At 46.6% G+C, this 25115-nt stretch overlaps 1 protein-coding gene across 5 annotated transcripts in view; it reads right to left on the bottom strand.

The window, feature by feature from the left end:
- LOC121549040 (membrane-associated guanylate kinase, WW and PDZ domain-containing protein 2-like) overlaps nt 1-25115 on the bottom strand; it is a 245542-nt gene that overhangs the window by 151127 nt on the left and 69300 nt on the right. For all 5 annotated transcript variants that reach the window (XM_045209710.1, XM_045209705.1, XM_045209707.1 and 2 more), the window contains exon 2: nt 23427-23543. In XM_045209710.1, coding sequence (XP_045065645.1) covers nt 23427-23543 — 117 coding nt within the window. The remainder of the gene's footprint in view (nt 1-23426; nt 23544-25115) is intronic.

The following is a 25115-nucleotide window of genomic DNA, read 5'->3' as shown; positions in this document are numbered from 1 at the left end:
GTGGAAAATAGCACAAAAGCAATAATAGCATTATAATTACTATAAATCATCTTCATGCAACGTCATCAGTTGGACCATGTCCATGTCACATAAACAATGAAATCTGGTGAGTGCTTGTTTTTTGCTTGAGATGTAGGGTCTTCTCTGTCATCACCAGCTTGTTCTATTCAAACGGTGCCGTCCCTCCTCTCTCCTGTCTCACCGTTACATTTGGTGGTGGCGCGGGCACCTGCTCAGTACGCACCATTCTGGCTTTTTTGCACTTAGGCCTCGGAGGTGGCTGAGGCTCAGAATCAGAATAATTATTTATTCCCCACCATCTTAATCGTTTTCATTCAGATTTTGTAAATTACGCTCTCACTGTGTACTCCAAGTAGGCTGATAAGACTGCTTGAACTGCTGTTCATCATTCACAATTGGTGATTAAATAATTATGCATTGTTCACTTCCACTTGCTCTTCAACTCACCCATGCTACCCCTTTCTTTTTAACATTTAATTTTACCAGGTAAGTTGACTGAGAACACATTCTCATTTACAGCAACGACCTGGGGAATAGTTACAGGGGTAGAGGATGAGCCAATACTTTACTTCATCTGTTGTTATATGTGTGAAATTCGTTTCGGTATAGTTTCGGTTCAGTTTCGAGGCAATTATCGGGTAATTATCAACTGGGCACAACACTTTCAAGAAGGAGCGCAGCAGGCCCTACTGTCGGGAGATGGAGAGGCAACGGTGGAAAACCATTATAAAAATGACATGCCCTCCAAAAACTGGTTATAACTCCACTCATTTTTGTGATATTAAGATTCTAACAACGACAGTGTGTTATATAGACTTATTTAGGAAAAGTAAAGGACGGAGGGGGGGCATGACTTAAAAAATGGCAGAATAATACATTTGTTAAATTCATGAGCAGTCTAAATGACTGCTTTAGCAGTTCTAGTGTTAAGAAAGACGTGTATGTATTTCATGTCTCAATTGGAGAATATCCTTAGATATGATGCTATGGCTAACTGGGGATGATGCATCCTATGAGGAAAATAGCAACAAGAGGTTCTATCATTTTACATTTACGTCATTTAGCAGACACACTGCATACATTTCCATACTGGCCCCCTGTGGGAATCGAACCCACAACACTGGCGTTGCAAACGCCATGCTCTACCAACTGAGCTACATCCCTGCCGGCCATTCCCTCCCCTACCCTGGACGACGTTGGCTAATTGTGTGCCGCCCCATGGGTCTCCCGGTCGCGGCCGGCTACGACAGAGTCTGGATTCGAACCAGGATCTCTAGTGGCACAGCTAGCACTGCGATGCAGTGCCTTACACCACTGCGCCACTTGGGAGACATATACCTGACCTGCCCAACACCTGGGTCCATGGAAGCAGGTGTGACTTTGGTATGGTCTTTGACTCAACACCTGAGACAATGCAGGAGCAGATAATTACTTTCCATCACCTTTCTGTCTCCTGAATCCACATTGACACCTGTGTCTGGAACCAACCAATATGCCCCCTGTAGCACAACTAGCCTGGCTATATGGAAGAGATAGCAGGTGGCCAATTACAATGCCTTCAGAAAGTATTCCCACCCCTTGCCTTTTTCCACATTTAGTTGTGTTACAGCCTGAATTTAAAATGGATTAAATTGAGATTTGTTTGTCACTGGCCTACACATAATACCCCATAATGTCAAAGTGGAATTATGTTTTTCATAATTTTTACTAATTCATACAAAATGAAAAGCTGAAATGTCTTGAGTCAATAAGTATTCAACCCCTTTGTTATGGCAAACCTAAATAAATTCAGGAGTAAAAATGTGCTTAACAAGTCACATAATGAGTTGCATGGACTCACTCTGTGTGCAATAATAGTGTTTAGCATGATTTTTGAATGACTACCTCATCTCTCTACCCCGCACATACAATTATCTGTAAGGTCCCTCAGTTGAGCAGTGAATTTCCAACACAGATTCAACCACAAAGACCAGGGAAGATTTCCAATGCCTCGCAAAGAAGAGTAGATGGGTACAAATAAAAATAAAAATTGACATTGAATATCCCTTTGAGCATGGTGAAGTTATTAATTACACTTTGGATGGTGTATCAATGCACCCAGTCACTACAAAGATACAGGCGTCCTTCCTAACTCAGTTGCCGTAGAGGAAGGAAACCGCTCAGGGATTTCACAATGAGGCCAATGGTGACTTTAAAACAGTTACAAAGTTTAATGGCTGTGATAAGAGAAAACTGAGGATGGATCAACAACATTGTAGTTACTCCACAATACTAACCTAATTCCAGTGAAAAGAAGAAAGCCTGTACAGAATAAAACATATTCCAAAACATGCATCTTATTTGCAACAAGGCACTAAAGTAATACTGCAAAAAAATGTGGCAAAGCAATTAACTTTTTGTCCTGAATAAGAAGTATTATGTTTGCGTTGAGTTGCTTACCAAGAAGACAGTGAATGTTCCTGAGTGGCCGAGTTACGGCTTTTACTTAAATCTACTTGAAAATCTATGGGAAGACCTGAAAATGGTTGTCTAGCAATGATCAACAACCAATTTGACAGAGCTTGAATTTCGAATAGAATAATGGGCAAATGTTGCACAATCTAGGTGTGGAAAGCTCTTCGAGACTTACCCAGAAAGACTCACAGCTGTAATCGCTGCCAAAGTTGCTTCTACAAAGTATTGACTCAGGGGTGTGAATACTTATGTAAATAAAATATTTCTGTATTTCATTTTCAATAAATTTGCAAACAATTAAAAAAAAAAAGTTTTCACTTTGTTATTATGGGGTATTGTGTGAGAAAAAATAAATATTTAATCCATTTTGAATTCAGGCTGTAACACAAAAAAAAATCATAATATTTTGTACACTCCGTTTAATTATAATGTCAATACTAGCTAGAGTGGTTTGCTAGCTTGGAGGAAGTATTTAGTGTTGTGTGCATTGCGTCTGTGCACTTAGTTAGCTACCATCCCATAGCCTACATTGCATATGAAGTGTGACTGGCTCATGACATTTAACCGTGGATGTACGGAGAAAATATTTTTTCATTTTTGCTGTCACTCCTGTTGGCTCCCCCACGTGGGGGTTTGTGCTCTCTGATTGGCTCAAAGTCAAGTTGTTGGCCACTGACAAGCATTACGATTCTACAAGTATAAACAGCAGGTTAGTTGCTACCGGGTCGGCATGCAGCAGGTCCCGTGTTTGTTCTAGCAAGAGAAGGTACGGCCTCCCACTGTGATAAGTACCTATCGGCCGTCTATCGGTAGTGAGATTCTCGGTGGGTTTCATGCTTACATCCCTGAGGGACGTGATTTATTGGTGGGGACATAATGTTCTGATTCTGAAAGATCCACTCAAGCCATGTAGTTATGTGATTGTATTAGTATGATCGTTAAGTGGCAACAACTTTCTGCAGGCTGAGGCTGACATCATGTCTGTCTCCATGGTGATGGAGCTCACGTAGGCTGTGTTTGAGAAAGAGAGAGAGATGGAAGGAGAGAGAGAGAGAGAGGGAGAGAGGGTGAGGGAGAGAGAGAAAAAGAGGGAGATAGAGAGCGAGAAAGAGGGAGAGGGAGAGAGAGAGAGAGAGAGCGAGAGAGGGAGAGAGAGAGAGAGAGAGAGCGAGAGAGTGAGCGAGAGCGAGCGAGAGAGAGAGAGAGCGAGAGAGTGAGAGAGAGCGAGAGAGTGAGAGAGAGCGAGAGAGAGAGAGAGAGAGAGAGAGACAGTCGGAAATCCACTAGGAGAGGCATGCAGCAGCCGCCAGTGTCAGGAAGCAACCGGTTCGGAATACTAACTATGGCTAGACCCTACAAAGACACACACACGCACGCTGAAGCCTTGGTCGTTGCTGCTGTCAGTCATTTGCAGTTCTGTCAACAGTCAGCAGTATCAAGTGAAAAATAGTCTTTGAGCACAAATGTCACTGGAGCTAATACTGACATTAAACGACTATTGGACAGAGGATCCACACCACTCCCTCAAACAGACAGATAGAGAGAAAGGGAGGGAGAGATTTAAAGAGGAGGAGGAAGAGGGACAGAGGAGGACATTGAAAGACAAGGGGGAGAGGGGGAAGAGAGAGATTGAGGAAGAGGAGGGGGAGAGATTGAGAAAGACGACAGAGGAGAAAGAGATGGAGAGAGAGAGATAATCTGTTTATAGCTTTGTCCCCAAATCATCATCTGACCACAAAGATGACTATTACAGAGCTATGATAACAACCCCTGGTCATTCTACCTCATACCTTTATTCATGGGACTGAGTCACTAAACCAAGATCCAACCTAGATTCAGCTTTTCTTGCCAGAAGACACACAGCTGGGAATGGGAACAAGACTAATCAAGATCCAACCTAAATCCATGCCCGTGCTAGAGTTGTGATTTGTGACACAAAACACGGCTGTTATCATGTTTGTTTATTTGACCTTTGGCTGTGGGCTCCCGCAGATCCACCAGCATCCGAGCAAACATTACATATTTTTTTTCAGGAGCTTTGACCTATTTGGTTGGAAAAGTCATCCGTCTTTATAGCAACTGGGAGAGACAGAGTGAGAGAGAGAGAGAGGTAGAGGGAGAGAGAGAGAGAGAGGGAATGATTCAATCTCTCATGGTTTTGGATTTGGTTCGGCTCAAATTAAATCCACTTCCACAGAGAGCGAGCAGCAGCCCAAATTAGATGAGACACAGAGACCGCACAGCAGACACGTTTCCTCCTCTCACCTCACATACCATCCAACCAGGTAACATCGGCAGCGCCGGATAAAAGCCCATCACCCTCATTCTTTGTAATTGCAGTCTCTATACATTGGAGATTTGTTTGGGATTTTTGTAGAATGTAATGTTTTCGCTGAATTTCCTGAGTACTATTGAATCATAATGAGTTCTGAGTACAGAAACACTGATGTTTTTCTGGTTCTGTGTTCTATTCAGCCATTCAGTGGTAGATGCCGCTAACACTCACTTTAAAACCATTCTAGGAAATACCTTTATCTCTCTCCCCTATCTCCCACACTTTCTGTCTCACTCTTTCTTCTCTTCTGCTGCAAAGCTATTGATTTATCCTGTTAGTCAGTCTTCTCTCTCTCTCTCCCTCTCTCCCTCTCTCCCTCTCTCCCTCTCCCTCCAAGTGTTTAGATCAGTGGTTTTGAGTCCTTCATTCAGGCTTGGGCTCCCCAGACTACTCCCTGGCAGCAGAGTGTGTGTGTGTCTTACTTAATCTAGCCACACTGCTCTAATTGGCTAACTGCAGCCATTTCCTCTGCTCTGAACATGGAGATTATAAAACATGTTTTAAGCGTTCAAGGATAAAAAATGAGTCACACTATGGATAGAATACATCTCTGAGGGATACATCAGTGAGAGCAGGGGCTGAGCTGGGCTCTCAGACACACACAGAGCACGGAAGTACTGGGAATGGAACTGATGCCTGTACTAAGAGAATGCGGGAGAGAGAGAGTTAGAGCACTGGGAACATAGCCGAGGCTCCTTCTTGCTTTGTGATGTCACTATTGCCAGACGTAGGGACTAGTGATGGGGGGAAAAAAATCGATACAGTTACAGGTCGGGATATTATTTTTTGATGATATATCGTATCATATCGTTTTGACAATATCGCAGTATTATTTTTGCACTAGTTGGCTGTACCTGCACCAAAATTCCAGTATTTTTCCTTCATAGCTTGTTCTCCATCTTCTTGTAAAAATAGGGAGCCAATTTGTTTTCAGCACTTCTATAATAATAATAATAATAATAATAATAATAATAATAATAATATGCCATTTAGCAGACGCTTTTATCCAAAGCGACTTACAGTCATGCGTGCATACATTTTTGTGTATGGGTGGTCCCGGGGATCGAACCCACTACCTTGGCGTTACAAGCGCCGTGCTCTACCAGCTGAGCTACAGAGGACCACTATGTACTTCTATTTCCATGACTGATCAAAACTTGTTTTCTCATGGCTCTCTTGTCCCTCTGCAGCAGACATATGGTGACCAATATATTTGGAACATCGAATCGCAATAAAATCACAGTATCGAATCGCAATACATTTAGAATCATAATACATATCGTATTGGCACCTAAGTACTGTGATAATATCGTATCGTGAGGTCCCAGGCAATTCCCAGCCCTAGTAGGGAGAGTTGAAGCTTTGGGGAATGGGGCTACTCTCATGTTTTTGAGGTGAGATGAGAAGTGACTCACAAAGGAGTATATATGAGGTACGAGTTACTGAACTGAGCTCACCTGACCGACCTGGACACAGGCAGAAGACTACAGCCCCACAGGACATCAATATTAGATGTGCCCTTAAACCAATCTCCCTTCTGCACCGAACAGAACAGTGACATAAAGTCAAACATGGTTTCATGTTTGCAATGCTATACTAGTACTGTGCACAGACACAGTATAGGGTAAATCGCACCCCAGGGCGACGCGCACCCCAGGCTTGGTGCGAGGGGCAGGAACAGGCCGGGCCGGGCTGGCGACGCGCACCACAGGCTTGGTGCGAGGGGCAGGAACAGGCCGGGCCGGGCTGGCGACGCGCATCACAGGCTTGGTGCGAGGGACAGGAACAGGCTGGACCGTACTGGGAACACACACCACTGGCCTTGTGCGGGGATCAGGAATGGGCCGGACCGGACTGGTAACACACCCCAGTACCTCTCGCCGTGCCTCTACACTCTCCTTCCCTCTAATGACCAATGGCCCCCGTAACCTGGTGGCCTTCTCTCCTAGTCCACAATCTCGCCCTGTAGCTGCCTCCAGCAGCCCCGTCGTCCATGCCGTGTGCCCCCCCCAAAAAAATTATTGGGGTTGCCTCTCGCCTGTCCGACGACGGCCCGGTTGGTGCCGCTTCTCCTCTCCTGCCTGGGTCTCCCCCTTCATCGCCCTCCGGTAACGGACGGCCTCCTCCTCCGTTATCCTCCCCCAACCGAGGAGGACATCTACCAACGTTACCTCCGGCGTTTGCTCCTGGAAACGCTGCTTGGTCCTGTTTTGGTGGGATCTTCTGTCACGATCGTCGTAATGAGTGGACCAAGGCGCAGCGTGATATGCGTACATCTTTTAATGAGTACTACACAATACAACAAAACAACAAAACGATACGTGAAGTCCTAAGGTTAACAAAACACAAACCTCTCCGGAACAAGATCCCACAAATAACAAGAGCAAAACAGGCTGCCTAAGTATGGTTCCCAATCAGAGACAACGAGCCACAGCTGTCTCTAATTGGGAACCACCCCGGCCAACATAGAAACACATAAACTAGAACAAGAACATAGAAAACGAAACATAGAACCTAACACCCAGAAACTAACACATAGAAACTAACACCCTGGCTCAACATATAAAAGTCCCCAGAGCCAGGGCGTGACAAACGGAGTTCAGAGAAGTTTTCAGATAATTGATGTTAAAGGTTTTAAAATGACATAATTTTTTATTAATATTTTTTTTTTTCAAGAAATAATCAAATAGTTTGATACCACTGTTTGTAAGCTTTTAAATTATGTCAACCGTTTATCTTTTCCAGTAATTAACACATGGATGTCTCTTTCATGGGCAAACATGTATGGAAAGTTTTGCTTAAATCAATTTAAACAACAACAAAAAAAAATCTGTCAAAAAGTGATAGAATTCAAATGGATTTACCCTATATACACACACACGCCACATTTATACACACACACACACACACACGCATATAAAAGCAACCCTTCTTCAATAAAACACCGCCCTTGAATGACTCACAATCCATTTCAAGTGAATTTTCCATCCGGTTGGCTTAATAACTCTGGGAGGAAAACAAGAATGGTAATATAACACACCATATCTGCCTGCTCCCAGTTTGAGCAGAAAGGCAGACATTTACATATGCAAGTATCAATCAACCCAGCCGCCAGCTATAATTCCATTAATCTGCATAATTGGCCCATAATTGGCCCTCATCAACACCATACAGATGCCATCACTCAAAACCCAACACTGTTTCCACACCACTTGAAGACAAACATTGGCATTTTTCTCACAACACTGATATTCTCTCCCTGTGTGTGTATCTCTCATATATTATACTGGATGTTCTTAGAAGAAAAGTGTGTGTGTGTGTGTGTGTGTGTGTGTGTGTGTGTGTGTGTGTGTGTGTGTGTGTGTGTGTGCGTGTGTGTATCACTCTCTTCTACTGGCTGGTTCTTAGAGTGTTACGTGTTGTCTGCGTTACGGACCACTAGATTACACTTGTGTATCTGGTTAACTTCACACTGCGTGGGCCCCAATGGAAGTCATGTGACCACGATATAGTGAAAATAGGCCATGGGACAATAATCCACTCAAACGTAGCCTACACACTCTCACAGAAATCACACAGCTAGCTGGTTGGATAATTGTCTTTCTGTCTCTTTTTCTGTGGACGGCATGCAAGCCAGACACACACACACACACACACAGCTGAAGCCCTGTGCACACAACACACACATGCACACTACACACACACCAAGCCGAAATAGGGGTATCTAGGAAATAAATATTCCTGGATGTGTGTGCGTGTGTGACATGAGTAGTGATGAGGGTTGATGTTAGTTTGTCATCCTACTGACAGATACGTTATGAGAGCACTGGGGGGTTGTCCTATCTCTCCATCATACAGTATGAGCAACAACGTGCCTCAACATGATGTAACGACCACTCAACTGTCTACCCATATTGTATGATCTAATGACATCACTGTCTACCCATACTGTATGATCTAATGACATCACTGTCTACCCATACTGTATGATCTAATGACATCACTGTCTACCCATACTGTATGATCTAATGACATCACTGTCTACCCATACTGTATGATCTAATGACATCACTGTCTACCCATACTGAATGATATCTCTGTCTACCCATACTGTATGATCTAATGACTGTCTCCTTGCTACTCTCACAAGTGCTGTAACAATACCACTGATGGTGAGGGAGTAATATCATGTTATAGAAAGCTAGTCTTTGTGTGTGTGTGTGTGTGTGTGTGTGCGTGTGCGTGCGTGTGTGTGTGTGTGTGCCTTCAGAGGTACAGTATCCTAGTCATGTCACCCAAAAAACACAAGCAATTCCTCTTGTGTTTGGTACAGCAATACAACCTTGAGAAACAAAAGAGCCCTGTGCCGTGGAGAGTGGTGAAAGACAAAACAAACCGAATAGAAGGAGAAAGAAAATAAAACAGAGAGAAGTAATTGTCTTCTCTCTCTCCAGAACAAAACTTAAACCAATATTATACAGAGCAGCCCAACAGAGAGAGGAAAATAAAACGTTTTTGTGGTTTACAGATTTTGCAGAGCGCTTTAAAAAATCCCCCCACGCAACATTTCTCCTGTGTGTGCTGGAGTTTGCACAATGCTGGCATGTGTATAATAAAGTTGGACGATTACCTGAAAAAATGAATAAAGCCTGTATTTATTCTTCTTACACTACAGAATGAAACAAACCCAAGGGAAAAGGAATGAGAAAAGTGGAGACAACTTAATATAGGTCGCAACCTCATTGACACTCATTCAACTCTCATTCAACTCTCATTCAACTTAGAAACGATCACTACAACCCAAGTTATTAACCTTCCTAATAACACCATTCACCATGTTGCTGAACCTGTATCGAAACTGAAGTAGCTACTTTAGGGTCTCTGTAGCCCATTGAGTAACTCTATTTATTTGTTCTAGCCTACAGGTAATGATAGCAGGAAACTATCACCCCAAACCATAATGGCATTGAGCCTTCAGTGAGTCAGACACAGTTTGAAATAGCCAAGCTGTCGCCCCGCCATTCAATTTCATGTCTCCGTGAGCGGGGGAAAGATTGAATCTTTCATTAGAGAGGGGCGGTAAACAAAATCAGAGCAGAAGTATAACTGTGTGAGCATGCGGCTAGACAGAGCCCTAGTTTCCCCAACCCCCTCTGATTGCTGAGGGAGAAAGAGAGAGAGACAGAGAGAGATGCACTGTGTGTGGGGGAGATGGAATGTCTGATGACGGCACCAGATTATTGCTTCCATATTACAGGGAAATCACGAAAGCTCAGGACTTATACGAAGCTCACTACAGCTTCGTCAGCAGTTTGTCTGGCTCAGACTAGCTGGAAACTCTGTTTTCATTTGGCCAGTATGGACAGAAGGGATAAAGTAGTAGAAACCAACTAAGATTATGCTATGCCTTGGGTGGAATATTGGATGACAGGAAAGTATTACAAGTCCAGGATTCTTTCCAGTAGCTACAGTATCTTTTATTTCAACGGTATCTCTTAGTAACATGGTTTTCAATAGGAGTCAGTGGCAGCAAGGCTAAACCTTGGACTGACCAAGTGAGTGCTCACAGAGAGATCCAAAGACATACTTCTCATCTAGGTCAATAATCATTAGCCAAAGCACCAAATGCATTGTGGCTCATCTGTGATCTTTCTGCATGAAAAGGAAGTTCACATGGCATAACAAGGCAGTCTTTCCATATGTAGTCTAGTTTGGTGACACAGTGACGGTGTCCCTCTCCTCTGCCCCGTCCCTGCTCTGTCCCCTGCAGTCCCCAGGGAGTGGTGGTGTGCTCTGGATAAGCCCATGACTTAATTAAGGAGAGAGAGAAGCTAACGCTGCCCAGCCCAGCCTACTTTACCCATGAGCCTCCCTTAACACTGATACTCTTTCTAATTAGATGAAAGACACAGACCCACATGCTGAACTCTCTCTCCTCTCTGGCTGGACTGACCTGTACTGTGCTGTGACCTTGGCTCTGTCCTACAGCTATGTACTGGACTGTAAGGAAGACACTGACCATGGGAGGAGACGGAGGTTCATAGAGGTCCATACATTCCATTATTCAACACAAAAAGTTTCCATAGCAATTAGGCTGCATTTTAACCAAGGAAGTCATTTAGATTCTTAATCCATGTCTAGGAAGGATTGGTTTACAACAAGGTAAAAACAAGTTTGAGTTCTGCAAGTCTTAGTGTTACTTGTGCAGAACAGAACAGAACAGAACAGAACAGAACAGAACAACCAGTTAGTGTGAGACACTACAGGAGAGAGAGAAGGGTGTTGAGGAGAGGAGAGGAGAGGAGAAGGGGGGGGTGAATCTGTCATGTGAGACTGGTCAGAGTGGCACTGATATTACACAACAGAAGCCCTGGCACGGCATCACACAGAAACAAACACAAATCCCAAGTCCCAACTCACTGTTGCACACCAACACACTGTTGCACACCAACACACACAGAAATCACACCAATCACACACTCAGGAGGGAGGCAGAATATTGAGCAAATGTGTTTGTGGGAGTATGTGTTTGGGGGTTTACATGTAGAAGGGTTGTGACTGTCTCCATGTCAATGTAAGTGAGACTTCATTTATTTGTTTAATCATAGGAGGATGAGGGAGAAAATTCAAGTGATATGCAAGTGAGGGCCTATGTAAGTTGTGTGTGTGTGTGTGTGTGTGTGTGTGTGTGTGTGTGTGTGTGTGTGTGTGTGTGTGTGTTAGGCCTACTGCTGCTAGGTAGCTCTCTCTCTGCTCTCTCCCTCCCCTCTGTCTGTCCTTGATTGCAGGAGTGAAGTCTGGTGTGCGGGAGTCAGGGTTCCAGCTGCAGCTCATTCACCATAATCACCTCAGCCTTTAAGACCCGGTCAAACTTACCACTCATTGTCAGATCATAGTCAAGACGACCATGTTAGTCTCGCTGCCGACTCAACCTGTTTATTTTGCTCTTTGTGTTTTGGCCTGTTCTATTTACTTTTTCTCCTGTGCCACAGATATTTGGAACCTGACTCCTGCCTCCGCTTCACTCCTGCCACCACCATCCTGCTCTCCACTACCGGACCTCTCTTTTGGACTCACCACGGACACTAGGACATTACGGTACCACACCTGCCCTGACCTGGATCTGTTACCCTCCCTGTAACCTGGACTTGCTCTTCCCCTATTATTGGAAACCTGGACTATTGAACATTTTAAATAAACCTGTTAAACCTTCTCTGGCTTGGTGTACTTGTCTGCATTTGGGTTCTAATACTGGTAAATCATAACAGTATGATCTGACCATCATGAACCCAGCAGACAGTAGCTTGGATACCACCCCAGAGTGCACTCAAATTTGGACTGCCATAGCCAATCAGGGCATTTTACTTGGCCAACATGATACCCTGTTTAAGACGATTGCTGAGGACAGTCAGGTGCTGCTTAATCAGGTTCAATTACTCACCAATCAAGTGTCTGCCCTTACTACCCCTTCAGCCCAGATCAGAGAGCCTTTTGTTCCTGCTCCAGAGCGCTATGACGGGAACATGGGAACCTGTGGCGATTTTTTGACTCAATGCTCGTTAGTGTTTGAACAACAGCCCCTCACCTACGCCTCAGAAAGAGCCCGTATTGCCTACCTTATCAACTCTACTAGCGGTTCCGCTCGTGCCTGGGGATCCGCGGTCTGGGAGAGTCAGTCGGACATTTGCAACGCTTATGTTGCCTTCACCACTGAGATGAGGAAGGTTTTTGACCACCCCGTACGAGGCAAGGAGGCTGCGAAACGGTTGTTTTCTCTTCGGCAGGGGGCTCGCAGTGTGGCGGAGATGGCAGTGGAGTTTCGGACTTTAGCAGCAGTGAGTGGTTGGAATGACGAGGCATTACAAGGAGTGTTCATCAATGCTTTGTCTGAGACTTTAAAGGATGAATTGGTGTCATATGATGAATCGCCTACGCTGGATAATCTTATTTCACTCACCATCAGGTTGGATAATCGGATTCGGGAGCGCCGCCGGGAGAGGAGTGTTAGTTCCAAGCAACCTGTCTGTCATCAACAAACTCCTCCCCGCATCTTCCCTACGGAGAAAGCCGTGTCTTCCCGAGTCGATACGAGGAGCACTGAACCCGACGCCATGGAGGTGGGTCGTGCACGGTTGTCCTCAGAGGAGCGTGCACGTCGCATTCAGGCTCGGGCCTGCCTGTATTGTGGAGAAGCTGGTCATTTCGTTCCTTCCTGCCCAGTTCGTCCGGGGAAAAGGGCCGGCTCATCATTAATGGGAGAAGTTTTGGTGAGCCGAGCAGCGGATTCTTCCTCTTCTCCCCGCATTCTGCTCCAGGCATCCCTCCAGTGGCAGTTCCAGAATCTCTCTGTTAGTGCGCTGATTGACTCTGGTGCAGACGAAAGCTTTTTGGATAGAGAGTGGGCTCAACAAATGGATTTGGAGACTGTTCCTATGGACTGTCCGCTGCAGGCTAAGGGTCTGAATGGACAATTGTTGACCCATATTACCCATCAGACTGTTCCTGTTTGTCTTAGAGTGTCGGGAAATCATCAGGAGAACATTCAATTCCATATTATCGACTGCCCACAGACCCCTCTGGTCCTTGGTATCCCCTGGCTCATAAGACACAATCCACACATTGATTGGGTGACAGGTAGAATTGTTTCATGGAGCACATTTTGTCATGTGAATTGTTTGTGTTCTGCTCTGACTCCTGCCAGTACTGTGCCTCGACCTCCACTGGAGTCCATGGATCTTTCTAATGTTCCTGACGTGTATCATGACCTGGCATCCGTTTTCTGCAAACACAGAGCTACTTCTCTTCCTCCTCACCGGCCTTACGACTGTGCCATTGACCTCCAGCCAGGAGCCCCGCTCCCCAGCAGTCGCCTGTACAATCTCTCCCGGCCGGAGACGGAGGCTATGGAGAACTACATTCGGGACTCCTTGGCGGCAGGTATTATGCGTCCTTCCTCGTCACCTGTAGGAGCGGGATTCTTTTTGTTGCTAAGAAGGATAAGACCCTCAGACCCTGTATTGATTACCGTGGACTTAACAACATCACCATTAAGAACAAGTATTCTCTGCCTTTGATTAATTCTGCTTTTCCCCTCCTTCATGGTGCTACCATCTTTACGAAACTGGATCTACGAAATGCGTATCACCTGGTGCGCATTCGTAAGGGTGATGAATGGAAGACTGCCTTCAACACACCCTTGGGACATTTTGAGTATCTGGTTATGCCTTTTGGGTTGTCTAATGCCCCTGCTGTTTTTCAGGCACTAGTCAATGATGTCCTTCGGGACATGTTGAATCGGTTTGTTTTTGTCTATCTGGATGATATCTTGATTTTCTCAGAGTCCTCCCAGGAACATGAACTGCATGTGCGCCAGGTGTTGCAAAGGTTGTTGGAGAACAAACTGTTTGTGAAGATGGAGAAATGTGAATTTCATGTGTCTGAGACCTCTTTTTGGGTTACATCATCGCTCAGGGGGAGTTGCGGATGGACCCAGCTAAGATCTCTGCTGTCACGGACTGGCCAGCCCCCTCTACCCGCAAACAACTTCAACGATTTCTGGGGTTTGCGAACTTCTATAGGAGGTTCATCAAGGACTACAGCCGCATTGCGGCGCCACTCACCGCTCTCACCTCCATCTCACGACCGTTCGCTTGGAATGAAGGGGGCCGAATCAGCGTTCGAAGAACTGAAACATCGCTTCGCCTCGGCTCCCATTCTGATGCAGCCGGACCCCGACCGCCAGTTTGTCGTGGAGGTGGATGCATCCGACACTGGGGTAGGTGCGGTGTTGTCACAGCGTTCTTCTGAAGATAACAAACTGCATCCCTGTGCTTTTCTCTCAAGGAAACTTTCTCAGGCAGAGAGGAATTATGATGTTGGCAATCGTGAACTGCTCGCCGTTAAGCTGGCTCTCGAGGAGTGGCGACATTGGTTGGAGGGGGCGGAACAACCCTTCATCGTTTGGACGGATCATAAGAATCTGGCTTACCTCCAGTCAGCGAAGCAGCTCAACCCCCCGTCAAGCCAGGTGGGCACTATTTTTGGGAGATTCAATTTTTCTCTGTCTTACCGTCCTGGGTCACGCAACGTCAAGCCTGACGCCCTGTCTCGTGTTCATTCGGCTGTTGATACTGGTAGTAACCCTGAACCCATTTTGCCTCCTACCTGCAGTATTGCGGTCGTCACATGTGACATCGAGGGGATTGTTAGACAGGCTCAACATCATCAAGCTGACCCTGGGAGGGGTCCTCCTAACCGGATGTTTGTCCCTGAGTCTGCTCGCTCCCAGGTACTTCAGTGGGCTCACTCGTCTCCCCTTACCTGTCACCCTGGAGTTTCGCGGACCCTTGACTTTGTGCGACGGAAGTTCTGGTGGGCCACGATGGAGGCGGACACTCGAGCCTTCATTGCTGCTTGTACGGTATGTGCACGAAGTAAGAACTCCACCCAGGCCAGCGCTGGTCATCTACGACCTCTACCTATACCCAGCCGGCCCTGGTCACATATCGCTATGGATTTTGTCACTGGACTTCCCCCTCGTCTGGAAAGACTGTAATTCTTACGGTGATTGATCGTTTTTCTAAGTTCGCTCATTTTTTGGCCCTACCTAAACTGCCCACTGCCAGAGAGACGGCTGATATTTTGGTTGAACATGTGTTCCGCTCTCATGGTCTACCCACGGATATTGTCTCTGACAGGGGTCCCCAGTTTGTCTCCCAGGTGTGGAAAGCTTTCTGTAAAGCTTTGGGCATTACATCCAGCCTGTCCTCTGGATATCACCCCCAGACCAACGGGCAAGCCGAGAGAGCGAACCAGGAGATGGAGACCGCTCTTCGCTGTGTCACAGGGTCTAACCCTGGGTCATGGAGCTCCATGCTCCCCTGGGTGGAATATGCTCATAACACCTTGACTAACGCTTCCTCTGGTTTGTCTCCTTTTCTGTGTGCTCTGGGTTATCAACCTCCCCTGTTCCCTTCTCAAGAGAGGGAACTGGCGGTACCCTCGGTGCAGTCCCACATGCGCCGCTGCTTCAAGGTCTGGAGGAAGGCCAGGGTAGCTCTGTCCCGAGCTTCGGCGTACATGCAGAGGCAAGCCAACCGTCACCGGTCCCAGGCTCCCGGTTACTCTCCTGGTCAAGAGGTATGGCTGAAGTCACGGGACCTTCCATTGAAGGTGGAGTCTAAGAAGATGGCGCCTCGTTTTATAGGACCGTTCAAGATACTGTCTATTGTTAACCCCTGCGCGGTTAAGCTACAGCTTCCTGCCTCCCTACGGGTTCATTCCACCTTTCATGTTTCCCAGATTAAGCCTGTGTCGGTTAGCCCTCTGTGCCCGCCCTCTCGTCCCCCTCCTCCGCCCAGGATCGTGGGTGGGGGTCCGGTCTACACTGTCCGGCGACTTCTGGATGTTCGCCGCCCGGGGTCGTGGTTTCCAGTACCTGGTGGATTGGGAGGGTTATGGTCCTGAGGAACGTTCCTGGGTGCCCAGGAGCTTCATTGTGGATCCTGCTCTGGTCCGAGAGTTTCATAGGTTACATCCCGATAAACCCGTCGGCCGCCAGGTGGCGTCCGTAGAGGGGGGGTACTGTTAGGCCTACTGCTGCTAGGTAGCTCTCTCTCTGCTCTCTCCCTCCCCTCTGTCTGTCCTTGATTGCAGGAGTGAAGTCTGGTGTGCGGGAGTCAGGGTTCCAGCTGCAGCTCATTCACCATAATCACCTCAGCCTTTAAGACCCGGTCAAACTTACCACTCATCGTCAGATCATAGTCAAGACGACCATGTTAGTCTCGCTGCCGACTCAACCTGTTTATTTTGCTCTTTGTGTTTTGGCCTGTTCTATTTACTTTTTCTCCTGTGCCACAGATATTTGGAACCTGACTCCTGCCTCCGCTTCACTCCTGCCACCACCATCCTGCTCTCCACTACCGGACCTCTCTTTTGGACTCACCACGGACACTAGGACATTACGGTACCACACCTGCCCTGACCTGGATCTGTTACCCTCCCTGTAACCTGGACTTGCTCTTCCCCTATTATTGGAAACCTGGACTATTGAACATTTTAAATAAACCTGTTAAACCTTCTCTGGCTTGGTGTACTTGTCTGCATTTGGGTTCTAATACTGGTAAATCATAACAGTGTGTGTGTGTGTGTGTGTGTGTGTGTGTGTGTGTGTGTGTGCGCGGCGTGCACACGTGTGTGTGTGATTGTGCATATAGTGTGTGTGATTATAAATATCAGTGTGTGCATCACAGGGTCCAGTAGAGTTAAATAACATGCGTGTTTCTTCCTGAGTGATCAGCTCCTCTCCTCTGCTCCTCTGAGGAGTGTGTCCGTCCCTTCATCCTCTATCTGTCTGCACTGAAACTCCCCATTCTGCCATAATTGCCTGGAACTATGAATATTGATGCTGTAGACCCATGACTGTGGAGCCTTTACTGAACCCAGCCTAACTAACATCCTCTGGCTGTCCTACCTGTGGGGACCAGGGGCTGGGCTGGGGTTCTCATGGGCCTTTTACACTGCAGTGTGCTTGACCCAGTGGGACATGTAGGGAAGGTGGGGAGACCCTGAGGAGTGGAGTCCACTCACTGCGTGGTATAAAGAGCTCCACTCACAGGCCTGGTCCTAGTCCTGCCAGGGGCTATAACCTCTATAGGTCCCCATCAGGAGTCAGACCTGAGCAGGGTGACTGCAGTCCACAACCAACTACTCACCTCTGAGTCACAGACAGGCCAAGCCCAAAATAACCCTGCCAGTCACACACATAACTAAGAGAGAGAGGAGGGGAATTCTCACACACGTACATGGGAGAATGAAAGCACACACACACGAACACACACCCCAGCAGAAACAACTGGTTGAAATGACGTCACACAAACACACAAGAAAACCTTGAAGCCATATCAGATAAAAATCAAACTTTCCCTAAAAAACAAGATATGAAATGGGGAACATACTGTTTTTGCTTTCTACACAGTGAGTGACTTCGCAGGCCTGTGATTCGGGAGGGCTCTCTACAGTGGTCCTCTATCTCTGTTGCCAAAACACGCATCTGTTGATTTTCTCTTTTCTTGTTTCGTAAAGTGATGCATCGCCACGTCGTGCCAGGAGGCGAGTCGCGAGTTGATTCGCTGAAAAGCACCCTCGATTCCAATCTGCCTTATGTCTGGGGCGCAAACGAGGAGGGAGCTTTTGGATAGATAAGTCTTCTTTTTAAAAATGGCCCATGGTACGGGTTTTCATTTAGCTTTTGGAGCTTTTGGCTCACGGGTTGGCCGTCGGAGGCAGTTTACAATATTGCTGCTGTGTCACCTTGCCAGCTGTGCCAAAATGGATGCCAAACATATAGGAGGAAGCTAGTGTAGTGATAGTATATTAAGTAACACAGGTAGAAGTTTAATTCCTTTGGATTAACATGTGATTCAAAGACACTTTCTGGGAACATCTTGTCTTAATGATTGGGCTGGAACTCTAGCTCATCAATTGCCACAGATAAATGGACTGTTACTTAGAGGGAGAGTTACATGATGCCAGTCACTGTCCTCACACAGAGAAAGGAAGAGGGGCTCAGTGACATTAGAGCACTTTTTCAGAGTGTAAATCAGGTGTGTGTGTGTGTGTCAGCCTGCCACAGTACATGATGTGAACACCAATGGAACATGACTGTCTGAGGGGGCCTCACTGTGAGCACAGTAGGAGGGCTGAGGAGGAGCCAGTCAGCACTGCCTTTTATCTTAGTCATCCAGTTATCACTGAGGAGGAGGTGGGAATCAATGGAACAGACATTTCCTCCACAAGTAACATTTCAAATATAGAATCCATCATTATAACGATACAGTAAGTCTGGAAAAAGTAGCACTTCAGACTCAACATGTCAGGGGCAGAGTTGAAATCACTGGAGAAGGAGAAGTACTTAGCATGACTCAATCCCACTCTCTTCCCACAAGGCAAGAGCACCAGGTCCATATTATCAATGAGTGGGTTGTATGACACAGATGGCTCACTGGGAGCTTCATGTCAAGGTGGCCCTGGGCAGAACACATACAGTATCTGAGACAGGGAAACATGTGGCAGGGTCCCAGACACACAGATCCTGAACATGTTGCGTGTTCTATGTGTCAGGAGAGATGCACTCTTCTCTCTGGCTCTCTCTGGAGCCACATCTACAGAAGAGCAATGCTTCACAGCTCACACTCACTATGGCCTATCAGCATCTGTGTCCCGCCCTGTCACTCAAATCCACCGGCACAGAGCCCAACCCCTTTTCACTTTCACCATGATTGACAGCCCACGAGGCCAATCACATCAGTTTTATGACCTCAATCCTGTTATTGTATGTCCCTGTTTCTGGAGTTTCTCCATTTAGAAAGAGAGAGAGTAAAAGAGAAAGAGAGAGAGACATTGAGAGGCGTCACGCCTTTCACGCAGGCAGAGAGTGGAGACAGCCGTTGCCATGGAAACCCCGGCCGGGCTTTAGCGAGTAAGTGAGCTGCTAAAGTGAGCGTGCTGTGCTGTGGCGTATGCGAGGGAGGGCGCCTGGCTTCGACCGCTCTAACCTGAGGCTGAGTGAAGGATGAAGGGAGAAGGAGAGGGAGAGAGTCCAGATGGAGAGGAGGAGAACCAGAGCAGAGCCTGAGGGAGAATTATAGTGTGAGACAGGGCTGCTTGCACAAGCCTTAGATCTATAGAGGAGAGGAACAGGTCTCCTCAGGTCTCTGCTGTGGGTACACACACACACACACACACACACACACACAGTAGCACACACTAGCACACACAAACAAACATGCCTGACTAATGGAGACACCTTTATTATGGAGCACACAACTCCCCTTTCGTCTCAACACACAGCCTCAGCTCAGAGCTCCACAATGGGGCCCTTTGTTCCAGCTCCGTGGTGAGGCTCACACAGACACAGTGTCAACCTGACTTTCATTAGGCAGCCTCTGTGCTAATAGAGACCGTGTGAATAATGCATGATGGAAGGAAGGAGACATTATTATTATTATTCTATTGCTGCCATCAATCATAAACACGAGGATAAACAGGAAATGGACGTGAAAGAGAGAGGAAAGGAGGGAGGGATACCTGACAGATACCTGGCAACCCGCATAACAACCACATCCTCATCCTCATCAGAGAGAGAGAGAGATAAAGCCCTTTGAATTGAATTGAAATGACTTGAGAGAGGTAGAGGATGACCCCCTACTGTGGCACACAGCTCTCACCAGTACCAAACAATCAGATCATCACAGACACACTCTTCCACCCCTCTCCTCTCTCTCTCTCTCGCTCTCACTCTCACTCTCCATTTGTCTTCTCTCTCGCTCTCTCTAGTCTCTTCTTTCTCAATCTCTTCGAGCACTACTCATTAGTAAACACCCCCAGTTGTCTTTCCCTCCCTAACCATTAGCAAACACTCAATGTCCCTCGGGGCATCAGCCTCGCCATTAAACACACACTCTCGTAAACATTCTAACACAATGCTCACATTCCACGTAGCAGCACACGCATGGCACACATTTAAATCACACCCTCCATCAAATGTAACTTCCCATTAACAGATGCTCACTGGGTGTTTTGTCCATCAAGGACACATTGGCTGGGTGCCTCCCCTGCCAGGCGTCCCACCATTAACAACACAAGGTCCTGACTTCACCTGTTGGGGCGCCACACGCCGTTAAAACTAACTAACAGGCTAGTCATGGGTCATTTACATGCACAATGCTGTAATGGGAAGAGAGGGAGAGAAAGAGAGAGTTGAGAAAAAGAGAGCGAGAGAATTCTCTCTCTCTCTCTCTCTCTCTCTCTCTCTCTCTCTCTCTCTCTCTCTCTCTCTCTCTCTCTCTCTCTCTCTCTCTCTCTCTCTCTCTCTCTCTCTCTCTCTCTCTCTCTCTCTCTCTCTCTCTCTCTCTCTCTCTCTCTCTCTCCCTCTCCCTCTCCCTCTCCCTCTCCAAGCTCCACTGATAAGTCCCACTTAACAACCACAGTCTCTCCTGTGCTCTTTTCATCCTTTCAATCAGCTGCATTATTCAGAGTTACACAGGTAAGCCCATTCCTCACAGAGAGCTTTACTGTGTCCACACACATGTAGAATGCCATCACAGGCAGTGAAGGAAGCCAAGAATAGCTACAGTAGATTGCTAGTAGGGCCGGGACGATACCAGTATCACGATTCTTGTTAGTATCGTGGCAAGGAAACAAAACACGAAGTGGGTTTAACTTCTTTAGGAAAACAGCCCTGATGTTGGAAACAAACATCATTATGTTGTCATCCAGAGTCACATTTATTTATTTTCCAAGCTATAGCACAATATATATTTTTACATTTTACATTTTAGTCATTTAGCAGACGCTCTTATTTACATACAGCAGGTTTTAAAAAGGACCAAAGAGTTTGGTCTGCTTCTTGTAAAATATTGCGATACTGGTAATGTCACAGCCCTAATTGCTACAGTGTGTTTAAGAGAGAGAGAAGGTCAGAAGGAGAGACAGAACGAGGGAGAGAGGGAGATAAAAGAGAGAGAGAATAGAGAAAAAGGTCAGAAAGAGAGAAAAAGAGCAAGAGAAAGAGAGCAAGCAAGAGTGAGAGAAAGGGAGAGATGGAGAGACCCCATACATTCAGACTGCATAAAGTATAGCAAAGGAACATTCTAGAATCCAGGTGGGGCAGGGCCTATGGGACACTGTCATTAGAGTGGCGCATACTAATGTCACTCAAATGTTGACCCCCCTATCAAATCAGATCTAGGTGGATTACCAGGCGATGGGGCTGATTTCACATGGGCTTTAGCTATTATCACTGTCACCTTGGAATCAGAAGAGGCAATTTGTCTAAGAGCTGGAAGCACTGTATTAGCTGGCCACATACCATCGCTACGCTATCAGGGAAACTTACATGGAATACTATTGGCATGAGCTGCAGTATCTCTCTGTCCTCAACCCTGAGTCCCCTGTCCCCTGATCCTGGCTCAAGTTTATAACCCCTATCCCCTGATCCTGGCTCAAGTATCTAACCCCTGTCACCTGATCCTGGCTCAAGTATCTATTCCTACCTTTGCCTCCCTCTCTCTTTCCTCTCCCTCCCCCTCTCTCTCTGCAGTCTTCTAAGTGTCTGGGTGAGGTTGTTAGTAACAGGTCTCTTGGTCTCTCATCTCATTCCATGAGGTGTGTCATCGCTCTTTTCTCTCCTTTCCCACAATCCCCCGCCCACTTCCACTGGGCCTGTCCCTCCTCCGTCTCTCATCTGTCCATCTCTCTCTCTCTCCTAGCACCACACGCTCCAGTCAATGGAAGTCCAAGGCCATGCAGCTCCTGCGCTCCGGGAATAATGACTCACACTTCCTCTGATCATCCACGCCAGCGCTCCCTCTTTCATTCTCTCTCCCTCCCTCCCTCCCTCCCGCCCTCCCTCCACAAACCCACCTCATGGAGTTATGGGAGAATAACACTTATGCCTGCCTCTAACAAACAGGCCTTTTTGTACCTCTCATTTCCCCCGTCCACAGAGGAGAGGCAAAATGGGCCTAATGAAATCTCCCTGACGTGCCTTGAAGAATGCCTCTCCATTATGGATACAGACAGCTGGGCTGGAATGGCATGGCTAGGGTAATGCAGTATGAACGCACGCACACACAGACGCACACACACACACACGCAGACCCACACACATGCACAAACATGCACAAAATGCATGAGGATGCACGCATGCACACACATACACACAAACACGCTTCCAGTTCATATCACCTAAGCTGACAGCCATGAGAGCATATGTTGTACAGACAAATATCATGAGGACCATTAAACGAGTGAATATGGATTAATCATAATCTCCTCCATAACATCATGAGAGATAAAAACCTTGACAAAAACCGTATGCAGTGTCTACAGTATACTCATATATATATGCATTGTTGCCAATGAAACATAACAAACATGACTCGGTATTGAATCTCTTTCGACCGTTTCAGTCTAAATGCTGTCTAGGAGCACTGATACACATACACACATTCGATTAGTAGGTCAACGCTCTCCAAATGTAGTGCTGGAGGGCTATCTAGAGAGTCTCCCAGCTCAGTTGACTAAACTGGCATGGTTTAAGAATAAATAGGCCTTAACCATGGTGCCTGCCTGACTGCTGAGGATCAGATGATAATTAAGGAGTGGCACTGCCAAGGCTCAATCTGAGACCACCCTCCACCTGAGACAGACGGCTTCAGAAGGCCAGGTTCATCCCCCCAGCCAAATCATGAAGCTAGATCATCCATTACTGAACGCAGCCAGACCAATAGAGAGACTCAGTAGCTGCTGGAAAAGAAGCAGAGGCTGGGAATGAAGACAGAAGATTCAAATGCCAATGTATTTCAAGGATAGGAAGGAATTTACTGGTTGTGTATCTATTTGACATATTCCCAAGTTTGGAAAGTGAGATTTGAACCAGATCTGTGGATATCTCATAGCTAGTGTCTTTCCAGGTGGCATGGCCAGGAAACATCATAGCAGATTCCGTGTGTTATTGGACAGGTAGACTGGGGTGGATGAAGAATAACTCCCTGTGAGAGGGCGACAGGCACACCAGGTAAGAGATGGGGACAGGGTCAGGGGGGTTACTCACAGGGTACGGTGCGGAGGTAGAGGTTGTCTCTGATGATCTGCTGGAGCTCGTGGTCCACTGAGGCCTTCTGGAAGCGCAGGTTGAGGTAGTGGCGCAGGTCCTTGTCTATGACGCCCCCTGGAGGAAAAGACCAATAACAACTCTGTAAGGCCTAAGAGCAGGTGTCATGGTCAGGGCCAGGAGTTTGTCCTGATCACGTGACCAGCCATATGTTTTTCCTGTGGTCTGGAAAAACTCAGGGCCCTATTCATGATCACAACAGTCAAACCCATGATGTCACAATAGACAATATTTGCGCAACCTATTTATTCATCATATTATGCAAACAACCACCAAAACATGGACCAGTGTGAGTTCTATCAATCAATCAATCGCATTTATTTATAAAGCCCTTTCTATATCCGCAGTTGTCACAAAGTGCTTATACAGAAACCCAGCTTAAAACCCCAGAGAGCAAGCAATGCAGACATATAAGCATGGTTCTATTGGTTCAACATCTGTTAATTGGTGAGGCAAACATGTGTGGAGAGAAATGTCTACACATCTAGACATAAATACGTGATGAGGTCTCTGGGGAGTCTTTCTCTACCCCCTCCTCTTCCACTCCTCCCCCATCAGCATTATGAATGGGCTAAAGCTCTCCCACTCTAGATTTGCCTCCTCAGCAGGATGGAGGGAGGGAACGAGGGAGGGATCGAATGAGCGGAAGGAGAGAGGGAGGCAAGGGCAAAGCTCCAGGGAGAGAGAGAGAGAGAGAGAGGGCTGGAATGGGCACAAGCCTCACCGATACTCTACATTCATACTTCAACCACCTCACATATATTCCACTCATGTACAATCACCCAATCACATGTACACCATTTACAGTGCTGACATACACACACTCCACACACATAGCCTGCAACCACAGGAGGTTGGTGGTACCTTAATTGGGGAGGACAGGCTTGTGGTAATGGCGGGAGCGGAATATTTCCATGTGTTTGATGCCATTCCATTTGCTCCGTTCCAGATGTTATTATGAGCCGTCCTACCCTCAGCAGCCTCCTGTGCCTACAATATACTCTTTAAATATCCTCCATCTCCAAGACATTCAATGAAGGGAACCCAAGCCAACCAAAAGGGGACACGTCCTCAAACCAATGTAATTCCCACTGAAACAGTAGGATTAAATATACACATCATTTCCATTGATAATGCTAAGCGGGAACCGGAGAGAAATGTTCCCCTAACCTTCAGCAGACACTAAAAGACAGTGATTTGGCCCAACGCCTGGCCATGCTTAGGTCCTCTATCTCATCCTTCAGCCCCAAGGCAATGACATCCAAGCGTTCCGTCTGTTGGAGAGCATGCACACTGACAGACACAATGCAATCTCAATCTGTCAGCCAGAGAGCGTTTTATAATGAGCGTCGAGAAGTCAGATGAATTCATGAATAACCTACTTTTGAAGAACAAGTTTATCTGACAACAACGTCGGAGGGATGTTTTATTTACGACATTCTCCTATCGCACCGCACACACCCACCAACATTGTACAAATGTATAGCCTAAACATGAATTTATAATCAAAGACTATTCCGGAATGGGGACAGAAATAAAATCCTGTTCTGCCAAGGAAACAAAACAACCCAACCAGCCAATTGACATCAGCATGAGAAAAGAAGCCAAGCCATGTTAATCCACACAGTA

This window comes from Coregonus clupeaformis, chromosome 4 (assembly GCF_020615455.1).
Source record: "Coregonus clupeaformis isolate EN_2021a chromosome 4, ASM2061545v1, whole genome shotgun sequence".
NCBI classification, from domain to species: Eukaryota; Metazoa; Chordata; class Actinopteri; order Salmoniformes; family Salmonidae; genus Coregonus; species Coregonus clupeaformis.
The sequence above is the reverse complement of the archived record's forward strand: the minus strand, read 5'-3'. Positions and strand labels throughout refer to the sequence as shown.